General features: G+C 36.7%; 1 protein-coding gene across 1 annotated transcript in view; it reads left to right on the plus strand.

The window, feature by feature from the left end:
* Window positions 1–772: 772 nt before the first annotated feature.
* The window catches only part of LOC107083415 (sialic acid synthase-like), a 22,641-nt gene continuing 10,972 nt past the window's right edge, over window positions 773–12,441 (plus strand). The window contains exons 1-2 of the mRNA XM_015372615.1: window positions 773–826; window positions 2,023–2,202. Coding sequence (XP_015228101.1) covers window positions 773–826; window positions 2,023–2,202 — 234 coding nt within the window. The remainder of the gene's footprint in view (window positions 827–2,022; window positions 2,203–12,441) is intronic.

Genomic DNA, 12,441 nt, shown 5'->3' on the forward strand with positions numbered 1-12,441 from the left:
CGTAGCATCCATCATCAGAAGACACATCATGGAGGAAGATAAATTGACTATGATTTTAGCAATCTAATCATATGAAACCAGGCATTTCTACACAGACTCAGTGCTTTTGATGGTATATATAGACAGAAAACACACAGTGGAAGAACAATTCTTGGAATTCATTCTCAGCTTGTCTACAACAGCCGGCTTTATTGACGATGCAGTTTAAGAGAGGTCTGAACAGCAGATCAGTATAATAAGTGTAAACTTCTTGCGCAAGCTTATGATGGTGTCACTGAGATAAGATGAAAGAACAAGCAGAACAAGGTACCGAAGGTGGAAAGAATTGTAAAAAAAAAAAAAATATATGTCCTATGTGTTCCACGCCTTCGTTTCATGTAAAGCAAAGATAATCTTTGCAAACACCCTATATCTGAACCTCTGTCGAGCTATAAAGCAGGCGGCCATAAAACCCACAGCTGCCTGGTAGTGAAGTCCCTCAATGGGTCATAAAACTCAGGGGAGTTGGAGTTGAAGAGAATACATCCTACATTACTTTTCCATCCATAGACACACATCCTAAAGTAAAAACAATAATGATGATAATAATTCAATATCTACATATTAATATGTCTACATGAAGTTAAATGAATTCACAGCATACAAGCATAGGAGCATTATATCCAGCACATATCAGCTACGCCACCGTGAAGGAGGCATCGTGCTTCCTGAGGATTGCTGCAGGCAAAAGATTATCCTGCAGTGGTTTTAAACCACTCCTCATTTTGACATCATGTTCCAACAGCTCCAGAAGAAGGACATGGACCTGGACATTGTGTCCAACAATGTGCCTTGTACAAATTTACCTGTAGTGTTCAGGCCATCGAGTGAGATAATGCAATATGGATATAATGATAATAATTATGCACAAAATATGTTTCTGCATGGTACTATGGCGGAAGTGTATAGGAATTTAAAAGTACTTAACAAATGCAGTCATTTTCATTTGTTTCCATTATTAAGTCTATCTATTTCCTGAAAGCTCTGCAGTACAAACAATCTTTAATACACACTTTATTAACACTGGTTTTAAAACAATTATTGGAATTATTGATAATGGCAAGGTACCTTACTTTTCTTTCGCTCTTATTTTAGTCAGAGCAAAAAGTTCCTGTGATCACCACTAGCATTAAGCACCTGGCAGCTCAAGAATAAGGAAGGCCTTTTCTGTTCAATTCAGTTTATTTATTTATATTGCGCCAATTCACAACACATCTGTCATCCCAAGGCCCTTTACAGAGATAATTCAATCAGATCATGCAGTTACATTGGTTAAAAGTTTTGTATGTAAGGAAAAACCGGCTATTTGCATCGACTCATTGACTCCACAGCAATCCTTCACACCAAGCATGCATGTAACAACGGTGGAGAGAAAAACTCCCTTTTAACAGGAAGAAACCTTCAGCAGAACCAGACTCAGTGTGAGCGGCCATCTAGCGAGGCCGACTGGGGTTCAAGGAGACAAAAGCAGAGATACAGAAAAAAGGCCTTCTACACGAAGAGAAGCAGGCTGTCAAAAGAGATATCTCGTTTCACTACTGACCATAATTGTTGTAACCAAGTGATAAAACAGAATCTTTCCCTATTTTTGAGTTTGATTTAATAATAGATGGATATTCAATAAATTACTTACCAAACACACACTCATTCACTATGAGTCTGCATAAATAACAAAACTCTCGAACTTTGAAAAAATCCAGACCTGGAATCCTTCATCATAAACTGCAAACCTTTTTATTCACCCCACAAGTTTTTCTTCATTAATTCTGGTCAGACTCTACATGGCGCAACAGGCAAATGTGCAGGTCACACAGCGTTCCCTTGCAGACCAGATACTGAGAGTGGAGCATAGCAATCCAGACTCTTTAGTTATAGCCCTTGATGATTTTAAAGAACTTAGCCCGAGCTATCGCCGTCACCCTCTGTGACTCCACAATTGACACTGTGGGGTCTTTCCGCTTCCTGTAAATTATCATCTCACAGGACCTAAAGTGGGAGCTGAACATCAAGTCCCTCACCAAGAAAGCCCAGCAGAGGATGTACTTCTTGCTACGACTGAAAAAATACAACCTGCCAAAGACAAAGATGGTGCAGTTCTACTTCTCCATCATTGAGTCCATCCTCTTCCATCACCAGATGGTGATCCTCTTCCATCACCATCTGGTATGCTGGTGCCACCGTCAACGACAAGGGCAGACTGCAGTGTGTCATCCATTTAAAGAAGACTGGAAAATTGGTGGGTTAGCGGTGTTGTGAACAACATCTGGTGACATCTAAGCCATGTTACTGTGAAGATTTATCACTGCAGCCAAGATATTGAACTGTTGACATATGGGTTCTGACCATACTATTTACCCAGAGAGTTTACCAGTGTTATGTTGATAACCATCTACATTCCACGTTCTGCTGTTGCCGACACTGAATGTGAGGTAATCAGTTCAATGATTGTTAAGCTACAGACACAACAGCCAAATGCATTTGTGGCAACTGGGGATTTTAATCACGACTCACTGTCTGCGAAAATGCCAACGATCTAATAGTTTGTCAACTGCTGTACCGGAGAAAACCAAACCTTTTATGCAAAAATATTTAATGCAAATTTCAAGCACTCCTACATCTCTGAAGTAAGACCTCCTCTTGGGAAATCACATCAGAATCTTGTCTTTCTCTGCTCAGATTATAAGCCATTTTATAAGAAACAACCTGCATTAAAAAATAACTGTAAGGAGATAGTCAAAGGAAGATGAAGAAGCCCTATAAGGTTGTTTTAAGGCCAAAGACTGGGATGCACTGCGTCAGCTACATAGAGAGGACAGCAATGCAGTAACTGAGTTTGTGATTGACTACATAACTTCTGTGAAGAACACAATCCCTACTACATCAGTGAAATGCTTCCCAAATAATAAACAATGGATCACAAATGATTTGAAGCAACTGCTTAACAAGGAAAAACAAGCCTTTAAGAAGGGAGACAGGGAATTAATGAGGAGTATACAGAAGCAACTTAAGGTCAATTAAGAACAGCTTAGTGGGGGATGTCCAGTGGAGAACCAAAACAATTTTGGAATTAATAAATATTTGGGCTAAAACAATGGCCCCAAAGAAACTTCAGGAGTCATACCATCAGTTTATGAAAATATTCTCTTTGAAATTTTAAAAAGGGGACACCGATAGGTCTTGCTTAAATGCCAGAAAAAAGATCAACAGCCTAAAAATATACAGTAAGGTGGCGAAAGATTCCAAACAACAAAGTGGTCAGGAACGGATTACTTGTCCCTTTTACAAGGACCTCGAGAAAATACTGGGAGGTAAATCTAGCTGTCGGCCCTTCGAGATGCTTGACAGCTCAGTTGATTGTGTGAGCAAACATGCTGTATTATCTGGCTACTTCCACTGCGTAACATCTTTAAAAGCTATTGATAGACACTGAGTTCAAAGGTAGCCATCTTTAAAGAAATGTCTGACAAGTCTTGCTTTTGATCTTCTGTGCATGGAGGTCACTTCAGGGCCACTATTTGAGACGGTCATATGAACAGTGGCACAAAAACAATGGGATCTGACAATAAAATCAGAAATAAGCATTAAGGCCTGAAGTGTGAAATGTGATTCAGACAAGCTAAGAGTTATCTTGGCATCTTGGCATGTACATGCTGATTAACCTTGGAGTATATTCTACAGTATTTCACAGTTTGACAGACATCACCTACACAGGAGGTGTATATATGGGAGGCAATGCAAAGAATGGGCTAATCAGCTCATAAGGAGCAGGTGTGGATAGAAGTAATTAGAATGGAGCTACAGGAAAGGAAACTGGCACAAGGGGGCAACAGAAAGTTAATAAAAAAAATACAACACTGCTTAAATATAACACAAAAAGGAAAAGAAACCAAGAAAACACAGAAACACATAAATCAAGGTGTAACTGAAAACTTATAAAGAAACTTCAACAGAAGTCGACAAAGTGCAGAATCATGACACACTTCTTAAATAAAAAATGTATGATGTAAGGAAAGAAAGAAATGTTTAAGATATATATATATACATTTTTGTATTAATGTATATTGATACATCTTATATTTCATTGATGAAATCAAATTTGTATTTAATGTTCAGATAACAAAAAAGTTATCAAAATGTATCATTTTAGATCTTGAAAGGTAACTGTAGGTACTTTCTCTAGTAACTTGCTACATTATTGGTGCAGTGAGTGAGTTTAATAACTCAGTTACTTTTTAAGAGAAGCAATTAAAAAACTATAACTTGTTACATTTGAAACAATATGAAACATCATCAAATCACAGCCACAATTTACTGCCTTATGAAAAACAAAGATTGTAACTGAAACAGTTTTTTTATATGAAATTTTCCTACTGTCAGGTAAACTAACATATCGTGTAAAATCACTATCAGTACCTTACCTTGATTGTTAAGTTGGCCTGTTTCTCAACCAGCTGCAGGACTCCTTTATTGTGTCAGTTTCAGTTTATGACTGTGTTTTAAATTCTATTCAGAATTTAATGAATGGGTCAGGTTTTAAATATTTTGTATATTTAGTGTTATTATCAATGTCTTCTATTAGATTTCAAAGGGATGGCTAATTGAGATCAAAGAGTTCTAACAGTACTCATATTCTGGATTTATCTTTCACACAATATAAAACTCTCTATCAGACAAATATACAAAGTCACAAAGGCTCTATGTAACTTTGCTCTATAAATCAATGGGTGTTGACAAGTTTACTTTTGCATTGAAATGTTAGGCCTATTCATTTTGAGAATTTAGAACTATATTTCATATTCAGGAATTCAGTTTGACTTATTGTTCTTTTATGACAAAAAGCTTGTGCTACTTTTTCATTTAAGTGACACTGTTTGATTTATTTCCTGGATTTAAATAACACAAGCTTCATTTCTTTGATTTGTGTTTAAATATTCCGGGTCGGGTTTTTTCATCTGACGGCTCACATAAGACATAATTTACCATGATAATTTCATGAAAGATGAAAGCTGAGGCACACCCAGAATAAATGTGTACTGCTAAGGCCACTATAACACTTTATTGTGTCTTTTGATGACTACCACGTAAAATGATTTCAGATAAGATAAGATTTAATTTTTATGGTTCAAAATTCACATAAAGACATTCCTGTCTTTGCCACTGTTAATTTGGATGTGACATTGTTATACAAAGAAATAGACAAAATACACAAGACTTACTGTATATGCAAGACTAAACAATATGAAAAAAAGTTTTTCCTTCTCAATTGCAAAGAAACATATTGGTTGCTCTTCTTATTATATGAATTGTAGAAATAATCATGGAAGCAGATCTCTTCTTGACAGAACCATTTAAATTCAAACTTTACATAAGTGATTCTATGGTATTATTAAGAATTAGAAAAACAACAGTCTCCCTTTCTGAGTAAAATTAACCTTTAGGTTTGTACTGTATTAATATGACTCTCTTGAAACCAAAAACGTGTGGACTACCACAGATATAAGCTGCAGAATTATTGTGCAACGACTTAAGAAGCATATAAAATGAGGCTCTCTTCATCTTTAGTTTTTAGCAGGACAGGATAAAATCTTGGGTAATTGGTAACCATACTTATATACTGATAATTAAAAGAAGAGATTTGATTCAATACTTGTTGATGTCTGTCTTGATGGAAAAGAAGATCCCCACTATCAAGAAAAAGGCAACATTCTATTCCTATATCTCTTTAAAATGACTTGTTTCAAATTCGATTGAAGACCTGTGTTATTGTCCATGCAGAAGGCCATAACATAAATAAGAACAAAATGGTCACAACTACACAGAAATCAAAAATGTAAAGTAAATTAAACACTTTGGTCAAGCCTCCTGACTTGAAACAGTGCTTTACAAGTACGGGACATTTATCATCCAATCTCTAAATGCTATTTTTGAACAGACCCAATAATGGTAAAATGATGTGTGAAGAAAATGAAAAATGTTTGGGATTGAACATTGTGTATGTGCATCTTTTCAGATGCACTTATATAGAATATAGACATTGTTGCGAATAATTGTTAAATTCAATACCCTCGCACGGGGCACCATATTATGTTGTGATACTTTAAGATGTGTATTTCCCTCCCCGGAAGCAGTGGCAAATATTTTTTTTAATCAGGTGAATAAAACATTATTTGGCTAAATAATGTTTTATGAAATGTTCAGCTTTATCAGGAATTAATAACCTTTAGTTAATGATTCTTTACCCTCTTTGAAATAGCTGGCAGCGAATAGACATGAGCATTCTACTAAATGACCTTTGGTCATACCTGGTAAGGAACACATAAACATTAATTTTATACAAGTGTTTAAACCCTTATTGAAATAAAGGTCATCCAAGCTTCAACAACAGCTGAAAACATATTACTGTAGCATGGCGTAGCATGCAATCTATCCTATTAGCTTGTCTTTACTCATCAGTAAACACATGAAATGATCAAAATCATCAAAACACATAATTGTTTTTTCTGTCCCTAATTGTGCCAGACCTGCAAACCTCTGCCCATGTCCGTTTTGGAAGGTTTGAGTTTCCCCTAGCACTTAGCAGCTTGGCAGGCTGACATTGGGGGTTGTCATTTGTCCCATGCAGCTTGCACATAGGAAAAGGCTACTTTAGGTGGCTTTCACCTCCAATTTGGCTCTGTAAGTTCTGAAACTCAGAGAAATGTGTTACAAATGGCCTGTTTTGCATGAGTTCAGTTATGGAATGTGAATCATCATGACTTTGCCATCTTCTTTCTTAAGATCTTCGCCTTGAGCCTGGGTCTCCATGGTGGTGTCAATTAAATTTTCAATTCAGTTTATTTATATAGCGCCAAATTCACAACACATGTCATCTCAAGGCAGTTCAACCAGATCACACAGTCAAATTGATACAAAGTTTTCTATCTAAGGAAAATCAGTTGATTCCATTGACTCATTGACTCGAATACAATCCCTCACACTAAGCATGCTTGTAGCGACAGTGGAGAGGAAAAACTCCCTTTTAACAGGAAGAAACCTCCAGCAGCCATCTGCCGAGGCCGACTGGGGTTCAAGGAGACAGAAGCAGAGACACAAAAAGCAGCTGCAAAAGGCGGCCCCCTCCAGGAAACACACAGCCAGGCAGACGAGTTCCGAGCCAGCTCCCATGCCAGAGGACGAAGAGAACACATCCAGCCAGTCACGGTCAGAGAAACAGGACCACACTGGAATACAGGCCGATCTCCAGCATCTATAAACAAGGGTGTTGATGGAAGCAGCACAGCTGATGTTTCTCTCCAGGATGGCGTCACAGCCAAACAGGAACAGACGAGGCAAAGCTACTCTGAGGAAAAGCAGAGAGAGCAGAACATTAGAGATTGAACAGATTCTGCAGAATAGGAGAATAGAGAGAGAATGAAGCAGAATGATGAAATGGGGGTCCCTATGTCCTCCAAAAGTCTAAACCTATAGCAGCATAACTATAGAGATAGCTCAGGATAGCCTGAGCCACTCTAACTATAAGCTTTATTAAAAAGGAAAATTTTAAGCCTAGCCTTAAAAGTAGACAGGGTGTCTGCCTCACGGACTAAAACTGGTAGTTGGTTCCACAGGAGAGGAGCCTGATAACTAAAAGATCTGCCTCCCATTCTACTTTTAGAAATTCTAGGAACCACTAGTAAACCTGCAGATTGAGAGCAAAGTGCTCTGTTAGGAACATAAGAAACAATCAGATCTCTGATATAAGATGGAGATTGGCCATTTAAGGCTTTAGATGTGAGAAGGAGGATTTTAAATTCTATTCTGGATTTAACAGGAAGCCAATGAAGAGAAGCCAGGATAGGAGAGATATGATCTCTCTTTTTAATTTTCATCAGAACTCTGGCTGCAGCATTTTGGATCAGCTGAAGGCTTTTAACTACAGCTTGTGGACTTCCTGATGGTAAAGAATTACAATAGTGCAGCCTTGAAGTCCTCTTCCAAAGTGAACCTCCAGGGTAGCTTCACGGAAAGGGAGAAAAATACTCTATGCTGTGGTTTTTTACTGTTCCCAGCTCCGCGGGGACCAAGGCCCACCTCTGCGGGAGGGGTCCAGTGTAGCCAGTTGGCTAAGAGGGGGTTGCAGGGCAGAAAAAAGAGGTCTTACAGCTGTTTTATGAGCAAACCTGCTTCCTCTTCTCCAGTGAACATGTTATGGTTAAACATGGACGCTGGTTCTTAATGTCCAAAATTATTATCATGGTTTATGGCACAACAACATAAATTGTATTTAGTATTTATTTTCTTGGATTTCAAGAGTCTAGAAAAATGAAAGAGAGGTTATTTTTTTATTTGAAATAAATAAAGGGCATCTAGTGAAACTTTCTTTCCTGAGGCTGGACCAATTCACAGCACACCATTTGTCAGATCATACAGTCAGTTTATTTAAACGTTTTTGTCTGAGGAAACCCAGGTGAATGCGTCTAGTGTTTGACTTTGCAGGACACACTCTTTCTGAATAAGCAAGCACTGTGTTCTTGACTCTACAGCAATCCCTCATACCGAGCATACAAGCAAGATGAATTGTCACAAGATTTGTGAATTTCCAAACTCCTGAAAATACATTTTACCAGAGGTTGCATTGGCCTCTAATACAGATATGTTTCAAACCAATAAAAGGCAGTAATACAGTATGTATAATGTCAACAAGAAACGCCAGGCTGATTTCATTGATGGAGTTGCTAATTCTCTGGATTCTGCCTTAGACAATATAACCCCTTTGAAAAAGAAAAAAACTTTAAACAGAAAGCTGGCTCCCTGGTTTAATGCAGAGCTGTGCACTTTGAAGCAAAATGATCTAGTTCCAACCAGGTTATTTATGAAAGTATTCCCTTAGATTTCCTCCTCCATTTTAGATGTGATTAATCTAACCCTGTTACAGAGATATGTACCTCAGGCTTTTAAGATAGCTGAAATTAAACCTTTACTTAAGAAATCATCTCTTTACCCAGATGACTTAGTCAATTATGGACCTATATCTAATCTTCCTTTCTTATTAAATATTCTTGAGAAAGTAGTTGCCAAATAAGTGTGCAACCACTTACACCATAATGAACTTTTTAAAGAGTTGCAGTCTGGTTTTAGAGCTCATCATAGCACTGAAACAGCTCTGGTTAAAGTCGCTAATAGACTTGTATCTGTACATGTCCTGTTAGATCTCAGTGCTGCATTTAAAGCAGTTGATCATAATATTCTTTTAGAAATACTTTAATATTTTGCAGGAATGAAAGGAACAGCAATAGACTGGTTTATGTCTTATTTTTATGAATGATTTCAGTTTGTTCACACTGATGATTAATTTTCCTGATGCTCATTTTGGATAATAATAATATTGAACCTTATTAATCTCACACTGGAGAAATGAACCTCTGCATTTCCCCTTTCCCCTTGGGGAGCAGTGGGCTGCCAATGTGCGGCGCCCTGGGAGCAGTGGGGGGTTAAGGGTCTTGCTCATGCTCAGGAACCCAGAGTGGAGGCAGTGGGATTCAAAACAGGTACTGGAAGCCTTTTCAGAGCACAAGCACACTGCTCTAACCCACTAGGCCAACACTCCCCAATCAGGGACAGTTATTTTAAGTAGATATCCTGCCAAACATTTACTAGCACTCAACTGATGTTAACCCTCTGAAGACAGAGAACCATGGCCTTTTCCTGTTGTCTGGTCTGGTTTGTAAATGTACATCCTTCTATCCCGTGAGCATTCTGGTTTAGTTGCTTTGCCTCTGTGTTAATTATAGTCACGCTATAGGGTCGTTAAATGTCGCACAATAACAACTGGCTCAGTGGAAAGAAATAACTTTATATTAATTTGTCTGTTGAAAAAAGAGAAGAAATGGATGCCGGTGACTGTTTTGTCTGTTGAAAAAGAGGAAGCAGATTTTCCAAATTGCAATGCAGTGCATTGAGGGGGAAATTCTTTTGTGTTAAATGGCTGCTTTTTTTAAAATGGGGATGAGTAGAATTGTTCAAAAAAGGTCAACACACTACTGTGTTAGGAAACATCACTATAGTAAAATGGCATGCACATCTACAATTGTTTTGTTGGGCATTTATTTGAGTTTATGATTTCAGCATCTTATTTTACAATGACGTTTGCACCTGAAAGTGATTAGAACTGAGAGCATTTCGAATTGTAGCAATAAATAAACATGTTTTTTTGGATAAAGCAAGCATTTGTCTATTCTTTATAAAGAATAAGCGGATTAAAGATCATTTGCGATTAATTGCAATTAACTATTTTCACGCGATGAATGCCAATTAATGCGATTAATGCCAATTAAATATTTTTAATCAATTGACAGCCCTTATATGTGTATATATATATATATATATATATATATATATATATATATATATATATGCTAAAATATCAATATGAAACATTCAAATAATCAAAACAAATTACCGTGTGCGCCTTTTTCAGACCAGAACAGAAGAGTCTTTTCCTCTTGAGTGGATCATTAACGTTTCTGCAATGCTGGCATGTGTCTCTGCAGCCGTATTGGATTACCCATAATTCAGTTCAAATCCACTAACTGGACTAGTCATGTAACCTTTATTCACATACAAATAAAAAAAACAGTAAATTAACTTTTCTAAATCAATTAAAAGAAATGTTCATAAATCATAGTACTATCCTAACAATAGACAGAATTTTTAACTCTTAACTATCCCCTGGACAGTTACAGCCATCATACCTGTAACTAAAAACAACATCAGCTTAAATGACTACAGAACGGCAGTACTTTCCTCATAAATGTGTTTTGAGAGGCTTGTTTTATCCCCCAGCCTCTAGTCCTACTCAGGGACTTTGACCAACACCAATTTGCCTAAAGCAAATAGGTCATGAGCTGTTGCAGCTATAAGCCACAAAGAAAATCAAGGGAGCTATGTCAGGATACTTTTTCTAGACTTTAGCTCACCATTCAGCAAAATATCATAGTCAAAAAGTAGTAGTCTGCAAAAACAGCTTTGGCAGTAATATTGAGTATTGAGCAATATTTTACACATCAGTGTATTACTCATAGCAACCAGCATAATGTGCTCTTTTTAAGTATTTTGCCTTTAACAAAAAAGGAATAAATTATAAATGTTTTCTACTCTGTTTTAAAAAAATATAACTAAAAATCTATCATTTTTCACTTAATCATATTTTCTTTCTTTTCTTATAACAACACAATGGGTATTTTGAGTAATTTCAACATCTAACAGTTTAAATATGAGATATTTTTCCTCCTGCTTTGTGCATAAGAGCTGTGCATTATGGGTTGGTAAAGGGAAACTTGAGAACATATTTAGAATACTTGTCTTTATAATTGCATGATAGATTTATTTAGCTTGTTTCAGTAGCAAGACAGATTAAGGTGTTGTACATCAAGCATTAACAGAAATAAATAAAATTATTTCAAATTCTCTTTACATTTTGCAGCACCTTAATTAATCATGTGGACAGTTTTTATTTACACAGAAGAAACATTCACCAAAGCTGAAGGCCTTTAATGAAAAAAAAAGTAATTTAGTGGCAACTCAGAAGAAAAGTTTAGAACCAGCAGAGAGTTCAGCCGAATGACTCAGGATAAGTGATGTATTGGCAGTGAGTGCAAACACCAATAAAAAACAATAAACACCAGAATAGCAATAAAACACCAAAACACGTTAAAAAGCTGATAGCTAACTTTGAATGTGAGGGTTTTAATTATTTTATTGTAGTTGAACAACCTTCTTTGAAGCGTCTTTATCAACTCTTACACCTTAATGCAAGGTCATGAGCTGACTCCGGTCAAAAGTAGAGGAAATTTGCAGTAAAATAATTTTTTTAAAAAGGATACTGTACCTTAATTACTATTTAAGGAATTTAATTTAAACCCATGGATCAAGTTGTAGGTTATATAAATATTTTTTACCATAACAAAACTAATAACTAATAGAAATTCTCTGCAAATGAATGACAGTGAGAAATTGAGAGAGAGACAATGGGATATTTTTCATCTAAAGGTTTTTAATGCTGTATGCAACAACACCAGGTGGCCAGGTATCACTGCATCCTGGCACTGATGATTATTAATCGGCCAACTTTTTTCTCAGTCGAGCTTTTGCGCGAAAGTCTGTTACCTGTGTGTCGGGAGCGCGCACTGCAGCTATGGATACGAATCTCTTCTGAGCACTTATCGGGATTTTTGTCGATAAATCTTAAGCTGTTGGCTGCTTGTTGTAGAGTCTACAGTTTAAGTAATAAATAAGGAAAAATAAAGAATGCTGGTTTTATAGAGGTTTTAAATAGTTTCATGTTGTTGTTTTTTTTTTTGCTGAATCTTGTTTCCCCTATATAGCCTGCACTGCGTCCATATATATATGTCATAGCTGAAGTCT

Source organism: Cyprinodon variegatus, unplaced genomic scaffold (genome assembly GCF_000732505.1).
Source record: "Cyprinodon variegatus isolate N-32 unplaced genomic scaffold, C_variegatus-1.0 Scaffold74, whole genome shotgun sequence".
Classification (NCBI taxonomy): Eukaryota; Metazoa; Chordata; class Actinopteri; order Cyprinodontiformes; family Cyprinodontidae; genus Cyprinodon; species Cyprinodon variegatus.